The sequence below is a fragment of the Pteropus vampyrus genome, unplaced genomic scaffold, assembly GCF_000151845.1.
Source record: "Pteropus vampyrus isolate Shadow unplaced genomic scaffold, Pvam_2.0 Scaffold114, whole genome shotgun sequence".
Lineage (NCBI taxonomy): Eukaryota > Metazoa > Chordata > Mammalia > Chiroptera > Pteropodidae > Pteropus > Pteropus vampyrus.
Genome location: NW_011888895.1, coordinates 2,992,554 through 3,012,414, shown reverse-complemented (window position 1 = coordinate 3,012,414; position 19,861 = coordinate 2,992,554). Strand labels below are relative to the sequence as shown.

The window sequence follows — 19,861 nt, the reverse complement described above, 5'->3', positions numbered from 1 at the left end:
ATCTGTTTACTTGTTCATCTCTTCCATCAGAATACACAGTGAATGGTTATTAAACACTTCCCGCATGGCAGGCAGGTTTCCCCTTGCTTTCCACACACTATCATGTTATCCTCACCATAATTTTATGCCTTAGGTGTGATTATGTTATGGATAAGGAAACTGAGACCCAGAGAATTTTGTTACTTGGTCAAGATCATACAGCCTTTAAGCAGTGGAACCTGGGTTTGGATCCAGGCAGTCTGGCTTTGGCGTCATGTGCTTAACCCCGAGCTCGGCTGCCCCTAATCAGCCACCTTTAGTGAGAGCTGCCCTGCCCAAAACTCTTCGCCGAGAACCAAGCATCTGTACTTCACGGCCATACTCTCTTGGATTCAGGTTGGATACCCCTTGTATGGCGGATCTCAAGTAAGATTCCTCTTCTGGACCAGAGTTGACGGTTAGTATTGGTAAACACTTGAACTCAGCATGAGTGTCCTGAGGACACTCAGGCTATGGGCCAGCACATCCCACAGCGGGCATGGAGAAGCAGAGAGACAAGATGGGGTGTGAGGAAGGAGGAGGCAGAGTCAGACGCTTCATGAGCAGAGCAGAAATAAATACACGTCATCTCAGAGAAGCCAAAAATGACACATCCAGTTCCTCAGAAGCCCCAGCTACACATCCTGTTCCTGGATTCTAAGATATACTCTTGAATTCTTTGATATATCCCTGTTTTTGTTTTTTCATTATAATGATTGCAAAATGATGATTAGTGAGGTAGGCAAAAATGTAGAGTGTTGCAGACAGCATTCAATTAATCCTTATCTTACAGCAAAAAGAGTAGATACAATCTGCCGTGGGTATGTACGGGTGTGAGCCTGCACGTATTTATAGGGTATGACTACCCTAATCAGGTGATCAAAGTTGAAAGAGGCTTCAATTAAAATCGGCTAAAGTTGAAACTTGAAAGCTACCCAGAAAACACACGATACAGTGTTATGAAACTAAATTTCAGGTAAAAGGTGTGGGCACAAAGTTCCCTCTTAACACAGCAGGCAGCTTCCTACTCTCATGTTCCAGCCTTAGTATTCACAGCTGCTCAGTCAGAATCATTCCGGAGGTACCAAGCACCCACGTTCAGGTCCAGCGTTAACTATTCTACCAAGTAGTTGAATCTGTAACTACTTTAAGGTCCTGAATTTTCCACCATTAGATTCAGTTGGCCTAAGACAACAAATCTCCTCTCAATTGGGTAAGTGACTTTGTAAACCTAGGAAAATGTAGAGATCAGAATAGATGAGCTGAATCAAAATCAGAATATTGCTATATTTTATTAATTTTAACATCTTGAAAATTGAGGTGCATTCTACAGTCAATGGCATCATACAACTGTAAAGGTGGTATTTCTTCTTCCTTGATGATATTAAAATAATGTTGCATCTTATAATTGAAAACATCTTAGAGCCCATGAATTTAGCCTTTCTTTTGTGGTAAGGTTAGGAATAAGTTGTTAATCATCATTACAATATATGTGTTATTTAAAGAACTTGAAACATTGAAGAAAATCTAACATATTAGAGAGCCTGGCATGTTAAACTCATGATTTTAATTTTAAATGTTTGAGGATAAAATTAAGTTTGTAGATAATCTTTGAAAGTCTATTATTGGAGTACAACCTAACTCTAAAGTACAGTGGCCCAAAGGTTATAGACATTTATTTCACTCTCATGTAACAGTCAAGTAGTGAGTGGTCTAGAGCTGTGGGCCAAGCAGCTTTGCTTTGTAAGGTCTTCTAGATCCTTCTCTTTTTTTTGATCTGCCATGGTTTAAAGTGTTATCTTCACAATGTGGTTGATGTTGGCTCACCACCACATCCAAGGGGAGTGGGAAAGAAGTGAGCCCAGAACAGGTGTCTTAAATGAGCTGACCTGGTCATAGCACCCATCATACCTGCTCATGTCCCATTGGCCCAAGCTGAATCACATGGCCACAGCTAGCTGCAAAATATAGTCTATTGTCGGGTAGACACGTGTCCAGCTAAACTCTGGGGTTTTAGCTAAATGGAGAAAAGGGAGAATTAACACTAGGAAACATCTGACATTCCTCCATCATGAATCTTAAGAAACTTCATTTACTAGATTGATAAAACTTCAATAATTGCTAAAAGGCTTAGAAAGATTTCACTTGTCAGTGTTATATGTTTGCCATGTCAGGTATTTGAAGTGCCTTAGAGAAATAGATGTATTTTAATTTTAAATGCTTTTAAAATGTTTTAGAAGATTAAATGTTTAGGATTAATTATTTAGGAGGACTTACTATGTTAAACTTGAATCAATTAAACAGTAATAAGAGAAAAAGTAAAAGTGATTAATATTATTTTATATAAAAATCACTAGACATAAATAAGAATAAGACTTGTGAGTTAAACATAAAGTCTTATGAAAAATTAGGTTTTAAAATATTATGGCTTTTCAAATTGGCTTCTTAGTAATATACATTTAAATTTCCTCCATGCCTTTTCATGGCTTGATAGTTCATTTCTTTTTTACTGCTGTACATCCCATTGTCTGAATGTACCACCGTTTTTTTATCCATTCACCTGCTAAAGGACATCTTGGTTGCTTCCAAGTTTTGAGAATGATGAATAATGCTGCTATAAATATCATGTGTAGGTTTTTGTGTGGACATAAGTTGTTAACTCCTTTGGTTAATAGCAAGGGGCGTGATTGCTGGATTATATAGTAAGAGTATGTTTAGTTTTATAAGAAATCATGAAACTGTCTTTCGAAGGGGCTGCACCGTGTTTTGTTCCCACCAGCAGTGACTGAGTTCCTGTTGCTCCATCCCCTCACCAGCATTTGGTGTTGTCAGTGTTCTGGATTTTGGCTATGCTAATAGGTATGTAGCGATATCTCATTGTTGTTTTAATTTTCATTTCCCTAATGACATATGATGTGAAACATCTTTTCATATGCTTTTTTGACATGCATATATCTTCTTTAGTGAGGTATCTGTTAAGGTCTTTGGCCTGGGCCCATTGTTTTAATTGGGTTGTTTTTTTCTTCTATAAATTATGAAAGAATAATTTCGTGTTATACTTAAATAGGCTACACACTATTATTCCAATTATATGACAGTCTAGAAAAGGCAAAATTATGGAGACAGTAAAATGATCAATGATTTCCAAGCATTAGGGAGGAGGGAAGGATAAACAGGCAGAGCACAGAGGATTTTTTAGGAAAGTGAAAATACTCTGCATGATACTGTAATAGTGGATACATGTCATACCTTTGTCCAAACCCACAACATCTACAACACCAGAAGTGAACTCTAAGACTATGGACTTTGGGCGATGATGTGTTGATGTAGGTTCATCCAATGTACTACTCTGGTAGGGGATGTTGATAATAGAGGAGGCTGTGTGTAGGCTGGGGGGGGAGTATATTGAAAATCTCTGTACCTTCTGTTCAGTTTTGCTATGGATCTAGAACTGCTCTGAAGAATAAAGTCTCTAAAAAAATACTGCAACTTTAACACCTTGAATATTAATTAAAACAAGTAACTGTAGGTGACCCTCTGCACATCGAAGCCTTTTTCAGATATTAAAAATCTCAAGTGAGAGGCTTAAGAGCCTTTGGATGGGTTTCTGTTACCTACCACTAAGTAAGTCTTGAGGAAGACACAGTTTCTTTCCCAACACCATTACATCATGTCTAGTCTGTCTCAGTGTTGTATACCTCTCACCTACATTTCTAAATTTCATTCCTTTTATGACAACCCTCCACACTTGCATGGGTGGATGGCATGTCTACTAAGGTGTCTGTCTAGCCCCCCTCTTTGCTACAAAGTATTTCTCTTCACCCATATCCCACCCTCAAATCTATAGGGTTCAGAGGTAGCTACCAGCTGTCATAAGGATATGTCATAAAGGATACCCTTTAGATTTTGCTTATTGGCCCAAGGATGGACCACAAACCCAAGCAAGACTAATAAGAATGTTCATTGAAGGAGAGCCTTAGACTATCTCTAGGTGGCTAAAGAGATTATGTGTAGAACAAGCAGCTGGGAATAGCTATTGTCTACTGGGCAAACTGGAGAGCAGAGATAAAAGGTCCTTTCAGGGAGAGAAGAATTAAGCTGATGGTCAAAGAAATAGAAACGAAAGATGGAAAGCTTCCTGGTTCTAGTCTGTTCCAGAGGCCCAGTCTGCAGCACATTGCCTTGAGTCCTGGGAGACATCTGGTCCACTTATAATAATTCATCCTTCCCTTCTAAACAAATTAGAGTCAGTTTATATTATTTGTAACTGAAAGAATACTGTCTAATTAATATGAAAATATATTAAGCTTATTGTGTGAAACAAACTTGTGGGTTTTATTTTCAAAAGAAATAAATTGCTTGGTTGTCTCAATTAGAACTTTCAATTGTAGATCTGACCTTACTTTGGGTTATACGTACAGGGACTTGTCCAAGGTATGTGTCCTATTAAGTCCATGAAATTGAATTTTTCTAAAACTCAAATCTTAGAGTAACTCTGGCCTGGTAATCACTTGCAAAATACCTAACATTGAGTATAAGAAAGTTACAGCCAATTAACCACTTTTTGTGTAGCATCTCACTGTACTTAGAGTAGTTTATCAGAAGATAGTCAAATTGCAGTTGGTGGTCTGTGGTAGAAACTGCTAGGTTCATCATCTTCTCCCAGCTAAACCTACATTTCCCAGGCCCTCTTGAAGGCAATGCCCCCGTGTTCTTTTGAGCACTTCTCATTCCAAGGTCCCAAGAGTAAGTTCTGACCTATGAGTGGAGGTGATGGGTGCAACTTCCGAAACACTCCTTAGAAAGAATGCCCCAAGACTTTTCTTCTCTTTTTCTTTCCTGCTCCTGCAAGGTGAATATGGTGCTGGAAGCAGGAATAGCCATGCTGGACCACAAGAGAGAAGCCATGTGTTACAAATTGAGGGTCACGAGCTGGAAAGAGGCTGGGTCCCTAGCCCTGCTCATATTTAGATGTTTTCATGTGAAAGGAATAAACCATCTTATTTAAGTCACTGTTGTTTTGATTTTTATTTCAGTAACTGAACCAGTACCTTAACTATAACATAGTCTTTGCATGGAAAAACAAGAATGAATGACTATTGCCTACAAAAGGCACTGTAGCCCAAAGCGAAACTTTCAATTGGTGAGATTCATGCGTTCGACAAATATTTACTGAGTCACAAAAGTCTGAATGTGAACACCTCAGCACCCTTGGAAATAGTGTCCAGGCTGGCGAAGTGATCTAGCCCATGTGAGATGAGAAATGCCCAAAGGAACTTGGTGGCGCTTAGCCCAGGGAAGAAAGGGGTTAGCACAGGCTGAAGAGCCATCTTCAGATGTAAGAAGAGCTCATGTAGAAGAAAGGATAGACTTGTTCCATACGGCCCCAGGGTGCTGAACTAAGGCCAAGAGGTTTATGCAGGAAACTGAAGCACTAAGATCTGAAGAGTTCTACATTAGTCAGGGTTCTTGGCTTCAAGCAACAGAAATAGACTGTGATGTCTTAGGCAAAAAGTGAAATTTACTAGAATGGTATTTGGGGGGAAATCACAAAATTGACCAGAGACTAGAGTACTGGCCAGGAACCAAGAGTACTCTGGAGGGCTGGTTAGTGGGAAGCATAGCCGTAGCCATGGAGCAGGAAGGGTCTGGTGAATATGATAAATGACCTCTAACTATTTCTCATGTAACCAGGTCCTTCACTCAGGATTCAGAATCACGAGAGAGAGTCTGATCATTGTACCTGGATCGTCTTCTATTCCCTGGCTGAACATGGGGTGGAGAGGAGAAAATCTATCCACGTTGACTCTGGAGTGGGAGTCAACACCTCCAAGAGGAACCAGTGTTCTATCAGACAAATATTCAGTGCAACCTCTAAGGATGCTTTCAAAGCCCATGAATCTGTGACCAGTGTCTTAGGATTCAGAGGGATTTGTCTATTCAGGGAGTTATACCCTTCCCACATTCCTCACATCTGCTCATATAGTCTTTGCTGAATGATTACAATGACTCACTGACTCACGAGTTCTTCTTTAGTAAAGTCCTGAGATTCTTTTAAGGAAAACTTTCCTCCTGTCAAACTTATTTCCTCCGTGTCACCATTCTTTGACCCCACCAAAACATCCTGTGTTTATTCTCTTTCCTCTCTTCCCATGTATCCAAATGTTATCCATTCTTCACATTCCAGCTCAAATCCCACATTTGACATAAAATATTCCCAGACCATCCCAGACTAAAGTAATCTCTCTTTGGAATTTTTTTTTCTGTAATCTTCATTAGGCAGTTAATCACTCTCTTTTTACATGTTTTCTATTTTTTAACCTTGATTTTTAAATCTCGTTAGACATTTTAATTGTAAACATATTTATATCTTCTCTCTCTACCTAGATTATAACTTCTCGAAGATACGGACTATTTCTTATCTATCTTTGAATATCTCATAGAACTTAACAAAATTCTTTCCACATAGACTTTTTTTTTTCTTAATTGATATGAATACCAGAGGTGAGTGTGGGCTTGGACCTCTCATCCAAGAATCTGAGGAAGGGGAAATAGGGGAAGATGAGGCTAGAAGTATTTCAGAACGATGAACTAAAAGGACTTTCCTCAGAGCATAATAATGATGTAAACGATTTATATTTCTTACAGCTTTTTTGAGGTATAATTGGTACACAAAAACTTATACACATTTAGAGTATACCGTTTAAGTTCTGAATGTATACGTCCATGAAACTATTGCCTCAACCAAGATAATAAATATAGTCATCATCCCCCACCACATTTCCTCACATCCTTTGGTAGTCTCCCTCCTTCATTTCCATCTCAAGCAATCACTGACTTGTTTTCTATCATTTTCTATCACTATCGTTTGAATTTTCTAGAATTTTATATAAATGGAATCATTCAATATATTCTCTTTTTTGCCTGGTTTCTTTCAGTCAGCATAATAGATATTTATCCATGTTGCTGAATATATCAATAGCTCACTTCTTTTTATTGCCGAATAGTATTCCGTTGTATGGGCATATCACAATTTGTTTATCTGTTGATGGCCATTTGGGTTGTTTTCCGTTTTTGCCTACTACAAATAAAGCTGCTATGGACATATGTTTTCATTTATCTTAGGTAAAAACTTAGAAGTAGAATGACCGGATCCTATGGTAGGTCTAAGTATAATATTCTAAGAAATTGCCAAAATGATCGCACCTTTTTACATTCCCATCGGCAGAGTATGAGTGATTCAGTCGTTGCATCTCCTCACTAACGTTTGGTCTTGTCTTTTTAATTTTTGCCATTGCAATAAGTATGTAGCAGTATTTCATTGTGGTTTTAATTTGCATTTTTCTAATAACTAATGATGTGGAGCATCTTTTCATGTGCTTATTAGTCATCTTCTTTGATGAAGTGTCTGTTTATATATTTCGCTCATTTAAAAAATTGAATTATTTTCTTCTTGGCTTTTGAGTTTCAAGTTTCTCTATATATTTTGGACATAAAGCCTTTATCAGGTGGTTTGTAAATGTTTTCTTATGGTCTGTAACTTGTTTCTTAACTATGTCTTTTCAAGAGTCAAAGTTCTTAATTTTGATGAAGTCCAATTTATCAATATTTTCTTTTACAAATTGTGCTTTCGGTGTTGCAACTAAGAAATCTTCGTTTAACTTAGGGTCACAAAGATCTCTCTTCCAGAAGTTTTATAGCTTCGTGTTTTTATGTTTAGGTCTATGATTGATTTTTTGTGTATTTTGCATATAGTGTAAGATATAGGTCAAAGGTCCTTTTTTTTTGTCATCTCCACTATACTCCATCCCTGGCTGAGAGCAGCCTGAGGGATGTGTGGCCTTAGTACTAATGGAGCAGTGGATCCAGAGGGACAGCAGTTAGGGATCTGAGCATCATCTTTTCACTTCTGTCATGTGCATGTAGCAAGGGTACGATTTGTGGATGTGGAATAAGCACAGGTGCTAAAGGAATACAAATAAGGTGCATCTGATCCAGACTTTCAAGGTTAGGGTTGGCTTTCTGTGGGGTAGGGGTCAAAACTGAGACCTGAGCAGAGAAGAGGCATTAGAAAATCAACATATACTGTTGACGAAAGAGCGAACTGGGACCAACACTTTGGAACACCGCTTGGCTTTATGTAGAAAAGTTAACGTTTTGCATACTTTGGGAGGTAGCATTCCACTCCCAGGTACAGCCCTGAGCAGGACTTTTTGCACATGTACATATATGCACTGGTCCACATGTATAAGAATGTCCTCAGCAGTATTATTTGTAATAGTTGGATGAAAAGGGGGCCACATACTAAACCTGACAAGTTCAGGGGAGGCCAGCATGGCGGGCCCTACAAACTCGGAGACTGAGAGTAACCACATAGGATGGTCTGAACATGAAAATACTTAACTAAAAGTGGGTCAGGGTGGGTAGTCACATCACAGGCCTGTAGCTTTTTTTATTTTGTTTTGTATTGTTTTGTATTGTTTTTCTAAAGGGTTTTTCTCCGAAGGGGGTCTCTTAGTGTTGCAGCTGCTGCAGGCTGCACAGGGCCTCAGCCCAAGCCCGGATGAGGCTACACAGCTGGATGCTAATCTTCAGGGAGGTGCTGGAGCCCAGTTCATCTGAGGCCCAGGTCAGCTGCTGCTGGAGGGCCTCCTGCATGCAGGCCAGGACATCTGTATTTGGAGGCACTGCAGGAGGGGGCGACACCTGGGCTGTCTTGAGCCCTGCTGCAGCTCCCTCACAGTGCTCTGGATGGGGTACTGGGGGTTGAGGAGTGGGCGGAGAGCCTGAGGGGAGCTCTGGGGTGGAGGCGAGCTCGTGCTCCCGAGCTTGGGAGAGGGCAAACTGGGCATTCAGGGCCGGATTATTTTTATCCACGTCTGAGTCGAGCTCCTGACAAGCCACACGGTAGATTTCCCGCTGTTTGTCTTGGAGGAAGGTTATCCCGCAGTCTGCGCAGGTCTGCGCAGGTCTCGGCCCGCATGCGGTGACCACGCAGCAAGGAGTCGCCCGTGAGCCTGCAGATGCGATCCTGCTGCTCCTGTGACGCCTGCAGCATCTTTGTTTCCGCTTTGGTCGGAGGCTCCCAGGAGAAATCGTCAGCTTCAGCGCAGTTCATAGCCATGTTGTTGTTGTCGCCTAGGCTTGGAGCTTTCTTGACAAAGGTCAATCTTGACCTTAAGCGAGCCTGTCTATTGTCCTTTTGCATCCGAAATAACAAGCCCTTGGAATGTCAGAGTCGACTCTGCACGAGACCGCAGAACCCCGCACGGTTATGTTGTCCCCGACATACCCTCTCCACGTGCTGTAAATGTTAATTATTAACTCTCCTATCCCCATCGATGTAAAAGAAGAGTGCGTTTCTCCATTTTACTTTTTATCCAGTCCCAGAGATTTCCCTGCTTCGCTTTCTCCCGCCTCCTTAGTCTACCACCAACGATTTCATGTAACCCTTATGTCTCCTCCTTTGACGCTAATGTATCTGCGAAACTGCCATTTTCAGGAGCATTTTCTTAATCTCTTGAGATTTTGTTTCCTGACATTTGTCGCCAGTTGGGTTCAAATAAACTCATTAAAATTTTCTATAGGTCTAAGAATTGATCTACCATATGATCCAGCAATCTCTCTACTGGGTATTTACCCAAAAGACTTGAAAACATTTATCTGAAAAGGTATTTGCACACTGATGTTCAGAACAGCATTATTCACAGTAGCCAGGGCATGGAAACAATCCAAGTGTCCTACAATTGATGATTGGATAAAGAAACTGTGGTACATATATACAATGGGATATTACTCAGCTATAAGAAGAGATGAAATACTGCCATGTGCAACAACATGGATGGATCTTAAGATAATCATGCTAAGTGAAATAAGCCAGACAGAAAAAGTTGAAAACCACATGATATCACATATATGTGGGATGTAAATCTAAGAGCAACAAACAAACAGGACAGAGACTCATGGACATGGACAATAGACTAGTGGTTACCAGAGGGTGGGGGGAGGGAGGAGGTAGATGGGGTAAAAGGGGTCAAATATGTGGTGATGGAGAGAAATATAACTATAGGCAGTGAACACACAAAGCAATATATATGACTTACTGTTGAATTATACACTTGAAACTTTAGGATTTCGTTAATCAATGTCACCATTAAAAAAAAAAAATTCTCTGCAGATTTGGACGTTTCTTACATTGACAATAGCCACCCACAGAGAAAACAATCTACTTTCATGGGCAGAACAGATACATAATGGTATAGTTGTACAATGCAATAGTGTCAGCAATGAAAATAAATGAACTACATCTACACTCGGTAACTTGGATGAATCTCATAAACACAATGTTGGGGTGGGGGGAAAAGGCAAGATATTCATACAACATTCAAAAAGTAGACACAAATAAGCCACTGCTTTAGGAGCACATACATAGGTGGGTAAGACCATAAACCAAAGCAAGGGAAGTGGGGAGGAGTGGAGTTGTGTTTCTAAAGAGGCACAGAAGAGGATTCTGGGAGGTGGGATTCTGGGATGCTTGTTAAGTAATTATTCTTTAAATTCTCCATATGCGTTTTATGCAATCTCTGTGTGTCTCATAACTTAAAAGTAAGGTGGGGAGGGCATAGGAGTAAGCTAACTGAAGGAAATGGGGTATGTTCCAGGCAGAGGGCAAAGGGTGGGAGGGGAAAGTGCATGCAGAGCTCAGGGACTTCCAAACAGGATGGCGTGGTGTGCTGTTGAGAGGCCAGGGGGGTGGAGGTAGACGGAGCTCCTGCAGGAGGAAGGGCCCCACTCTTCAACCTTGTTGAGGAGTTTGGACTTTACCCGGAGGGCAATGGGAAGCCACTGAAGTATTTAAGCTGTGGAGAGACTGAATCAAATTTGCATTTCCAGAAAGATCCTTCAGCCACAGTGGGAGAATGTGAATTGCAATATCCAGGTGAGTGGCATTGAGGTGGTGAAAGAAAGGGTTCTTGGTCCTAGCCTGTTACCTGTGGCACTTAACTATAGGCCCACAGCTGGAGTCAAGTTTAACATACCTGCTTTCAAGGTCAGAAGCTGGTCTTCCTCACCACAAGAAAAAATGCCCTGCTATGCTGCGTGTAAGATCTTGTCATTTCTTAATCACCAAATCGTTAATAACTGGAGGAGATTCACCTATCTGGTGTTGCTCTCTAATGTCAACCAGGCATATTATTGATTGAAGAGAAAGTGTCATTCTTAGTCCCAAAGGCTGTCTCATTGAGATTCTGAACATTTTGGAGCAGAGGGGAAAAGGAAAAACAAAAAGATTTGTAAATAATAGATTATTTTAGAAGTTAATCCTTTGTAGGAATCATTTAATAATAGCACTGTATGTAATGATTTGTCATCACAAAAAAATGACTTGTTCCATTCATAATAATATTACGGGGGAGCACTGGTCAACACGGTTATTTAAAGTTTTCTTAGTGATTAGGTGTTTAATATTAAGGTCAGTTGTGGACTTCTTTATTCAAGTTGAGAGCTAAATTCCCAAGATATTTCATGATTATTCTCCTAAGGTCTCAGTAAACCCAGGCTGAAAGTTCAAGATGGTTTATTGTGGGAGATATCACTTGATAACTCCTAATTATCTTGTAATTTTAATTGTGTGTAAAGAATCTTTTTTTTTTTTTTTTTGGCAGTATAGATGGAGGCTGCCATTGTGTTTATTTTTTAAATATGGGTAATTTGAAAAAATAGATACCATCTAATGGTAAAATAGTATATCCTGATCTGATACATTCCAAAGCATAAAATCTTCCTCATAGCTGCTTTTGAGGGGTTCAGCTTCTTACCAGACAGATAACTTCTCCATTGCAAACCATCACTTACTTCCTGGATATGTTCTCTTCTGGAATCCCCTCTGCCTCCTATAGGCTCTTAACCTCCCTGTCATCTTCTTCCTTAGTGAAAGGAAAGTCCAATAAAGTTTAGATCAAGGGCACGACTGTTTTGTTAAGGCAAACCTACCGCTGAGTCGATGGGGGTCTGCATCACTGCTGGGCCTAATTTATTGCCTATGGGCTTTGCTCCTTTTACTAAATGTCTATTCGACCCTGTCTGATTACTATGAGAGCATTCTCCCCCTGTGTGGATCAAAAGAGCCCCAGCAACACGGGGTGGGATGGTCCTCACAGAGGACTGGACTTTGAGCTGATAACTTAGGAGAGGAGCAGTGCTGGCTGGCAGTGTCACAACAGCCACCTTTCGACATTCCTTGGGTGGGCAGATCACTTAGGTGGTGGATTCCACCAAGGCTTGAGGATGCTCACCTTCCATCTCTTGGTTAAAGCCCTGAATAGGGAGACTGTTTAGAGCAATCTTCTTCAGAAGATTATAATCTTGCTATGAGAATTTATGCCGGTAAGACATCCAGAGAAAAAAGCACTAATACGTTGAATTGTAATACAAGCTTTATGAATTAGGAGCTGAGGAAATACCACCTATGGGTGTGACCAGAACAAAAGAAAGCCGGTCCAGAATGCTTCCTTTTTCTTTTTACACCTACAGCATCTGGTCTTCCTAGGTGGTCTCCCATCCAAGTACTAACCAGGCCTCATCCTGCTTAGCTTCCAAGATCAGACAGGATCAAGGGTAGCATGGTAAGAATGCTTCTTGAAAAGAAACCTAGGGGCCACTGCTGACACTTGCCTTGCTAGCTGCCCCTCAGACATCCAGTCCGTCACCAAATCCTACAGCTTCCATCTTGGAACACACCCTCCTTCAATCTCTGCTAGCCTCCAGCCTCGCTTTGGCCTTTGCAATGCCCTTGGACCTTATCCCCGCTTGTATGTTTACCCCCTTTTTGAATCCACTGGGGCCTGGCCCTGCACCTCTCAGGCCTCGTGCTGTGTAATCTCCCCGCTCGTTTATTTTGCAGGGTGCTCCCACCCCCTTTGTTTAGCACCTCCGCCTGGGAAGCCTTGCCCCCTGAAGAAGCCCCCTGAAGATGCTGTTTCATCCTCCAGAAACCCCTCTCCAGCTCATGGCCTTTGTTTCTTTTCACTAAATCTAAAATCCAGCCGGGTGTGTTCTCCTGAACTTTGCACTTGTGGAGAAAACATAAAGCCGTTTAGTACCTCCAACGTTATTGACACTTAACATTAAGAATATTTGTGGGCCCACAATAGGTTGTTGAGGACACTTTATAATAATGTTAAAAGAAAAACAAACTCCTTCAATAAGTAGAGGTGCAAGAAGTAGTTCGTCTTTTTAAAGTTAGAAAGTGATAAAACATATTAAGCATTTCTTTCCTAAAAATGATATTGTCGTAGGGAGAACGTCTCCCACAAACATCTAATAATTTTTTCACAGGGGTGAATAGGCTGGGGTGAAGGTAAGGGAACATCCCATTTAGGCAACATTTGCTTTACCTTTTCATTTTTCTTATAAATGGAGCCCAAATTTGAGCCCCCTCACCATGTCCCCCTGCCCACCAAGTAGAAAAACATACCTAGTTGATCAAAATTAGATAAATAATTGGGAAGTGGTAGATTAAGAGAGGAATATATTTAAAGAGCTCCCAATATATATGGTACACACGGTGTTTCATTCTGCAAGACACAGCCAATAATAGCACATGCAAGTGGGCTGAGTGAGGCAAACATTAGTTTAGATAATACCTAAAGCTTGCTAAGAAGACAAAAAAGAGTCAAAGGCAAGTTAACATGGCCAAGAGGATCTAAAATGGTGAGTGAGGCTTGTTATAGGGAGTTTAGGAAATGCCAGTGGGGTCATTTAAAAACAAAATACATTTGAAATGTTGTGACTTGGGTCTGGGCGATTGCCTGAGGAACAGAGATCCATACTGAGCAGCTGAGCAGAGGAGGATTTTACAGGTCTAGTAGGTCTTGGGAGCAATTTGCTATGGAGCAATTTGCTATGGAACAATCCCAGGTCTTAGTGAAGTGAGATTCAAAAGGTGGACTGCACCCACCTGATGAAAGTGAAGACTGACTGCTTAAATGTGACATGGTTTGATGATGGGATTATTTTCTCCATTAATTGAAAACATTCACATTTCTTCACTTTCTAAGCGTTGTATGGGGAGACATAGAGTTACATAAGCAGAATGATGATTTGTGTTTATCTTACTTCTTCCCAATGATATTTAGAACTCACCTTTTAGAATACTGGACGATTGCCTTCACTGTAGATTTATTCATTAGCAGCGATAAAACTGACATCATAGCACATAGCTCGTGAATAGGTCAAAGAATCTGGTAAACAAGGGTTTTCTTTTTCTCTGAGTTGCGCTAGCCCAGGGGCACATGGCCTGGGATAAATAATTTACCTTGTTTCTTTATCGGATTCCTTATCTACAGACTGGGAGATCACTTATTTTATACACTTTCCACTTTTCACCTGTACTCTTCCGGTAGGCTGGGATCCTGGCGGGAAAGATCAATTCAATGTTCTTGAGAGCCCTACTCCAGTGCACTTGGATGACAGGAATTCAGGTGACGTGGAGGTCCTGCCTTAAATCCTGCTGCTAGGATTTTTCTTTGCTTTGGAGAACAGCCATGTTCAGGTACAGGAAGGAAAACAGACCTAGAAAAGAGAGCCCAGGAGGTAAAGGAGAACCCCAAGAAGGCCGGGTCATGGATGCCAAAGAAGAGAACCTCCAGACAGCAGAGGGGTCCCTGACATTGATACCTGGGAAACAGCCACTCGGTGGGTGAACGGGAGACCAGTGATGAGGGCGTGGGTGAACATAGATGGCAAAGGCTGGGAGGAGATGTGGTTAGATTGGACACTTGGAGAAATGTGGCTATGAAAGAAAGAACACTGACAAGTTGAGAGGGCAAGGGGCTTAAGATAAGGCTTTTTCTAGCTAGAAGAGACCTACATGTGCTTACAGGCTGACGGAAGAAACCTGTGCAAAGGAAGAACTTGGTCGCTCCAAGGAGGACCACTTATTTGGGAGCTGGGAGTGGAACTGCGGTCACAAAGAGGAGAGCATACGGTGGGACCTCAATAAACGTTTGTTGATGAGCCGACTACACAGTTTGCACTGGCTAGTAAACACTGAGGTGCTGTGTGGTATTATGGCTAAGTGCGAAGGCTCTGAGTTCTGTATGATTTGGGGCAAGTTGCTGAATATTTCTTAAATCTCGTTTTTCTTATCTGTAAAATGGGGGACAAATGCTGACACCTGTCTTTGTGTAAGAATTGAATGTTAATACATGAAAACACTTAGAACAGCTCCTGGCTTATAGTGAGTGCTGAAAATTAGACTTAGTAATAAAAAATAATGAAAAATGACAGCTATCTTTGAGAATTCATGATCTTGTTTGAGCTCAAGCTCAAGTTTCATTGTATAGCAACATAAAATAAGAAGGTAAAGGCGATTAACATGACCAAGGGCATACACTGAGGTTACTTTTTTGAAATAGGACTGAATTTCAACTTCTGTTCTTATTTTTCTTTCCTATTCCCTCCCATGAAAACATACTTGAAAATAAATCAAGATTTTTGGTTAATCAAATCTTAAATGTGATCACATTAAATGTTTTGGAGACCCTAAGTTACAATTTTTTTCCCCGTATAACTGAAACTTTGTACTCTTGGATTAATACCTCCCATTTTCCCCTCCCCCCAGCTCCTGACAATCACCATTCTACTCTCCGCTTCTATGAGTCTGATTATATTAGATGCCTCATATAAGTGGTTTTATATGTTATATGCAAGTGTCTGTGTCTGGCTTATTCACTTACAAAATGTCCTCCAGGTTTATCCATGTTGTTAGAAATGGTGAGATTTCCTTCTTTTTTTTTAAAGCCGAATAATATTCCATTGTGCCTTTTTAAAAAAAATATTCATTTCCTTTATTCACCTATGAACATTTAAGTTGCTTCCATGTCTTGGCTATTGTGAATAATGCTGCAATGAACATGGAAGTGCAGATACCTCTTCAAGATCTTGATTTCAATTCTAATAGATATATAACCAGAAGGAGGATTGCTGAATAACATAGTAGTTCTATTTTTCCCTCACCTCAGGAGCCTCCGTACTGCAACAGTGTGCACGGATTCCTTTTCTCCACATCCTCAGAGCACTTGTTATCTCTTGACTTTCTGATAACAGCTACCCTACCAGGTGTGAGGTGATATCTCATTGTGGTTTCGATTTGCATTTCTCAGATGATTAGTGATGTTGAGTGTCTTTTCCTGTACCTGTTGGTCATTTGCATACCTTCTTTGGAGAAATTCAGATCCTTTGCCCATTTTTTAACCAGGTTGTTTACTTATTTGCTACTAAGTTGTTTGAGTTCCTTATCCATTTTGAATATTAACCTCTTATCAGATATGGTTTGCAAATATTTTCTTCCATTCTGTAGGTTGCCTTTTCATTTTGTTGATTATTTTCTTTGCTGTGAAGAAGCTTTTTAGTTTGATGCAATCTTACTTTTCTATTTTTGTTTTTGTTGCCTGTGCATTTGGTGTCATATCCACAAAATTGTTGTCATGGCCAATGTCAAGAAGCCTTTCCCCAATGTTTTTTCCTAGTTTTATGATTTCAGGTCTTATGTTTACGTGTTTAACCCATTTTGAGTTGATTTTTGTCTCAGGTGTAAGATAAGAGTTCAATTTCATTCTTTTGCATGTAGATATCCAGTTTTCCAAAACCACTTATTGAAGAGATTATCTTTCTCCCATTGCGTGGTCTTGGCACCTTTGTCAAAGATGAGTTGCCTGTATATGTGTGAGTTTATTCTGGGCTCTCTATTCTGTTTCATTGGTCTATATTTCTGTTTTTTTATTTTATTTTATTTTATTTTTTTAATGCCAGTGTCATACTCTTTTGATTACTATAGCTTTGTAATATAGTTTGAAATCAGGATATGTGATATCTCCAGCTTTGTTCTTGCTCAAAACTGCTTTGGCTATGCAGGGTCTTTTGCAGCTCCACATGAATCATACAATTTTTTTCCTATTTCTGTAAAAAATATTATTGGGATTTTGATAGAGATTGCATTGAATCTGTAGATGGCTTTGGGTAGTACAGGCATTTTAATAATATTAATTCTAATCCATGAACATGGGATATCTTTCCATTTATTGTGTCTATTTTAATTTTTTCATTAATGTTTTATAGTATTCCATGTTCAGATCTTCAACTGCCTTGGTTAGGCTTATTCCTAAGTATCAGAATAATTAAAAAAATTAATACATTAATTATTGCAGTAATTTTTTATGTATCTAAATGCTGACTACATAGTATAAAATTCAAAAAATCTTTTTTGGTGAATTTGATTGTAGTTACAGCAGAGAGACACTAAATTTGCAGCAGCATTCCCTGTGATTTTATTACTAACTTTTAATGAATTCTACCAGCATTCTGGTACTGCACTTAAAAAAAAAAAAGGTTGAAGGAGTGAAAATCAGAGTTAACTGCCTTCTCTTTCCCTTTTAGAAGAAAAGGGATGAGTCAGTGGATAGACACCAGCTTAGGGATTGGGGTGCTGACTATGGTGAGGCAATTCCTTATGCCACTTGTCAGAGGGAGTAGAGGAAGCCAGATCCTCACACATCTCTGGGTATTAGGGAAAAATTATGGAGCTTCGAGAGGAAATGTTAACTGTTGAAGTCAGCTTATGGGACTGCCCTGGTCTTTGGCTTGGCATATTAACTCAGGGTCCATATTTTCTCATTCCCAAACTTTGACACGTGGTCAATAATGTGCAGGATCCTTGAAGTAGGGACCATGCTGAAGAACTTGTAACTCACTTCTGAAGGTCCGGAAATTCTTTGCTTCCTTCTGTTACTTTAGTATTCTACCATTTTTTAACTAAAGGTGAAATTAGTCTACACTAACCAGGTAATTTGTACTTAGACCTGTATGGTTTGTCTTTGGAAGAACGTGGGTTATAGAGAAGTCCAAGAATAGAAAATATAAAAAGCCAGATATCACAGAAAAGGCTGTGTTCAAACCACCCTTACCTTTTGTGGGAGATAGAAGGATGGAGATGAGAAATATTAAGGTCGCTGAATAAGGTGACAAGGGATTTCTATTCTTGGTTTAGAAGCAATACATGGCAAAACCACTGCATATCACCATCTTAATCTGTGGTAGGAGAACCAGAGGCAGGACTAAGAGTATGGGCTCAGCCTTCATATAGTCTGGGTCCAAATTTTGTCTCTTTTAGTCTGTTTGACCTGGAGCTAGTTACATAACCTCTGCATGCCTATATTTCTGAATCCCTAAAGAGGGGTTAATAATAATGAGAATTTTATGATACATGTAACAGCCTCAGCGTGGTGCCTGATACACAGTAAGTACTCAGTAAGTTTTACCTGTTAACATTAAGGCACTTTAAAGTTGACAAACATTTCACTTACAGACCCTTTTAATGGGGAAAGTAAGGGCAGGGGCAACAGTTGCAGGGGCCTCAATCTCTAAGGAGTGGAGTTGGAGAAAAATGCATTCAGTACAACTTCTGACAGTGAGTACAGCCAACTGCTGGAGGGAGAGGTGAGCCCTGCGCCCACGTTTGGGGACCGAGGGGAGTGCAGAATGAGACTCCCCTCTCTACAGGGAACAACACTCTGATCCCAGGCGGTTATGGTTTTACAGTACTCAGCTGGTCCTCTGAATAAACGCCCAGCATCTAATACCTTGGTTTGAGCCAAAGCATTAGCCTGTCCTTGGCAACAACACGTGGGTCATGCCTGGCTCACACAACAAATGCCTGGTGTCGCCCCTATGTGCTGGCATGGTTCTCAACGGCTTACGTGCATCAAGTCGCTCAAAGGCATCACTGCCCTGGAAAGTAGGTGCCCTTCACGTCCCCTTTCTGCAGGAGCCTGCCCAAGGTCAGGGAGCCGGCGAGGGAAGGGGCTCCACTGGAACCCGCGCGGCGGCCCAGTCTGCGCTTCGAGCCCACCGCGCCAGGGATGGGGCCCCGGGAAGCCGCGCAAGGACGACGGGCAGTGGGCAGTGAGCTCGAGTGGCAGGCCGCCCCGGGCATCTCCCGCTGGCCTTGAGCACCCAGCGCGGGGGTGGGGAGACGCAGTCCGAAGCGGGAACGTTCCAGAACCTCCGTGCGCAGCCGGGGACAGGGAGAGCCCCCGATGCGGTCGCAACCCCGCCCGAAACAGTGAGGCCACTGAGAAGGTTCCTCACAGCGGGGAGTCACAGGCGAGAAGCGCGCGCACGGACGAGACCGCACAGCAGCGCACGCGCACACGAGGGCGCACGCTCGCCCGCCGCCCGGGATGAAATGGAAGGCATGGAAAGTTCCAGCTGGTTCGAGAATCGTAGGTAGCAGGCGCGGCGGTAAGATCGGAGGGGGCGTGGAGCCTCCGTGGGCCAAGCTCACGGCGCTGTCCCAGGCGGTCCCGCGGGGGCTGAGGGTCCGGCGGGGCGGGCTCGCCTGGGGGAGCTCCGCTGTGGAGGGGGCGCGGCCGCCTCGGGGAGGGGGCGTGGCCTGAGCGCGGGGGGCGTGGCGCGCCGAAGGGGCGTGGCGGGCCGTCTGCGCAGCTGCCAGAGCCTTTAAGCCCGGGCTCGCGCGGCCCCACCGCGCTTTCGCCACCCGGGAGCGTTCCAGCCCAGCAGCTCAGCAGCTCCCCGCGCTCCCCGCGCTCCCCGCCTTCCAAGCGTCCCGGGAGCCGGCTCGGTGCGGAGCCGCGCGCCGTGCCTCTGAGCATGCCCCGCTACGAGCTGGCTTTGATTCTGAAAGCCATGCAGCGGGTAAGTGACCTTCCCCTCAGAACCCGCCTCCCCGCGCGGGCTCCCCACACGGCTGCTAGGCCACCGCCCCTCGCCCTTTCCGCATGGCCCAGAGGAGGCCAGGGCGGCGGGCGTCCGCACCGAGGGG

The 19,861-nt window shown here is 42.0% G+C and overlaps 2 protein-coding genes and 1 pseudogene across 2 annotated transcripts in view; 2 read left to right on the top strand and 1 right to left on the bottom strand.

The window, feature by feature from the left end:
- Nucleotides 1-8,532: 8,532 nt before the first annotated feature.
- Nucleotides 8,533-9,149, bottom strand: LOC105295840 (annotated as a pseudogene).
- Nucleotides 9,150-19,498: 10,349 nt separating this feature from the next.
- Nucleotides 19,499-19,861, top strand: part of MRPS6 (mitochondrial ribosomal protein S6) — an 87,832-nt gene continuing 87,469 nt past the window's right edge. The window contains exon 1 of the mRNA XM_011365667.2: nucleotides 19,499-19,734. Coding sequence (XP_011363969.1) covers nucleotides 19,690-19,734 — 45 coding nt within the window. The 5' untranslated portion in view covers nucleotides 19,499-19,689. The remainder of the gene's footprint in view (nucleotides 19,735-19,861) is intronic.
- SLC5A3 (solute carrier family 5 member 3) overlaps nucleotides 19,596-19,861 on the top strand; it is a 30,039-nt gene continuing 29,773 nt past the window's right edge. The window contains exon 1 of the mRNA XM_011365666.2: nucleotides 19,596-19,734. The gene's annotated coding sequence lies outside the window, so the exon portion shown is untranslated. The remainder of the gene's footprint in view (nucleotides 19,735-19,861) is intronic.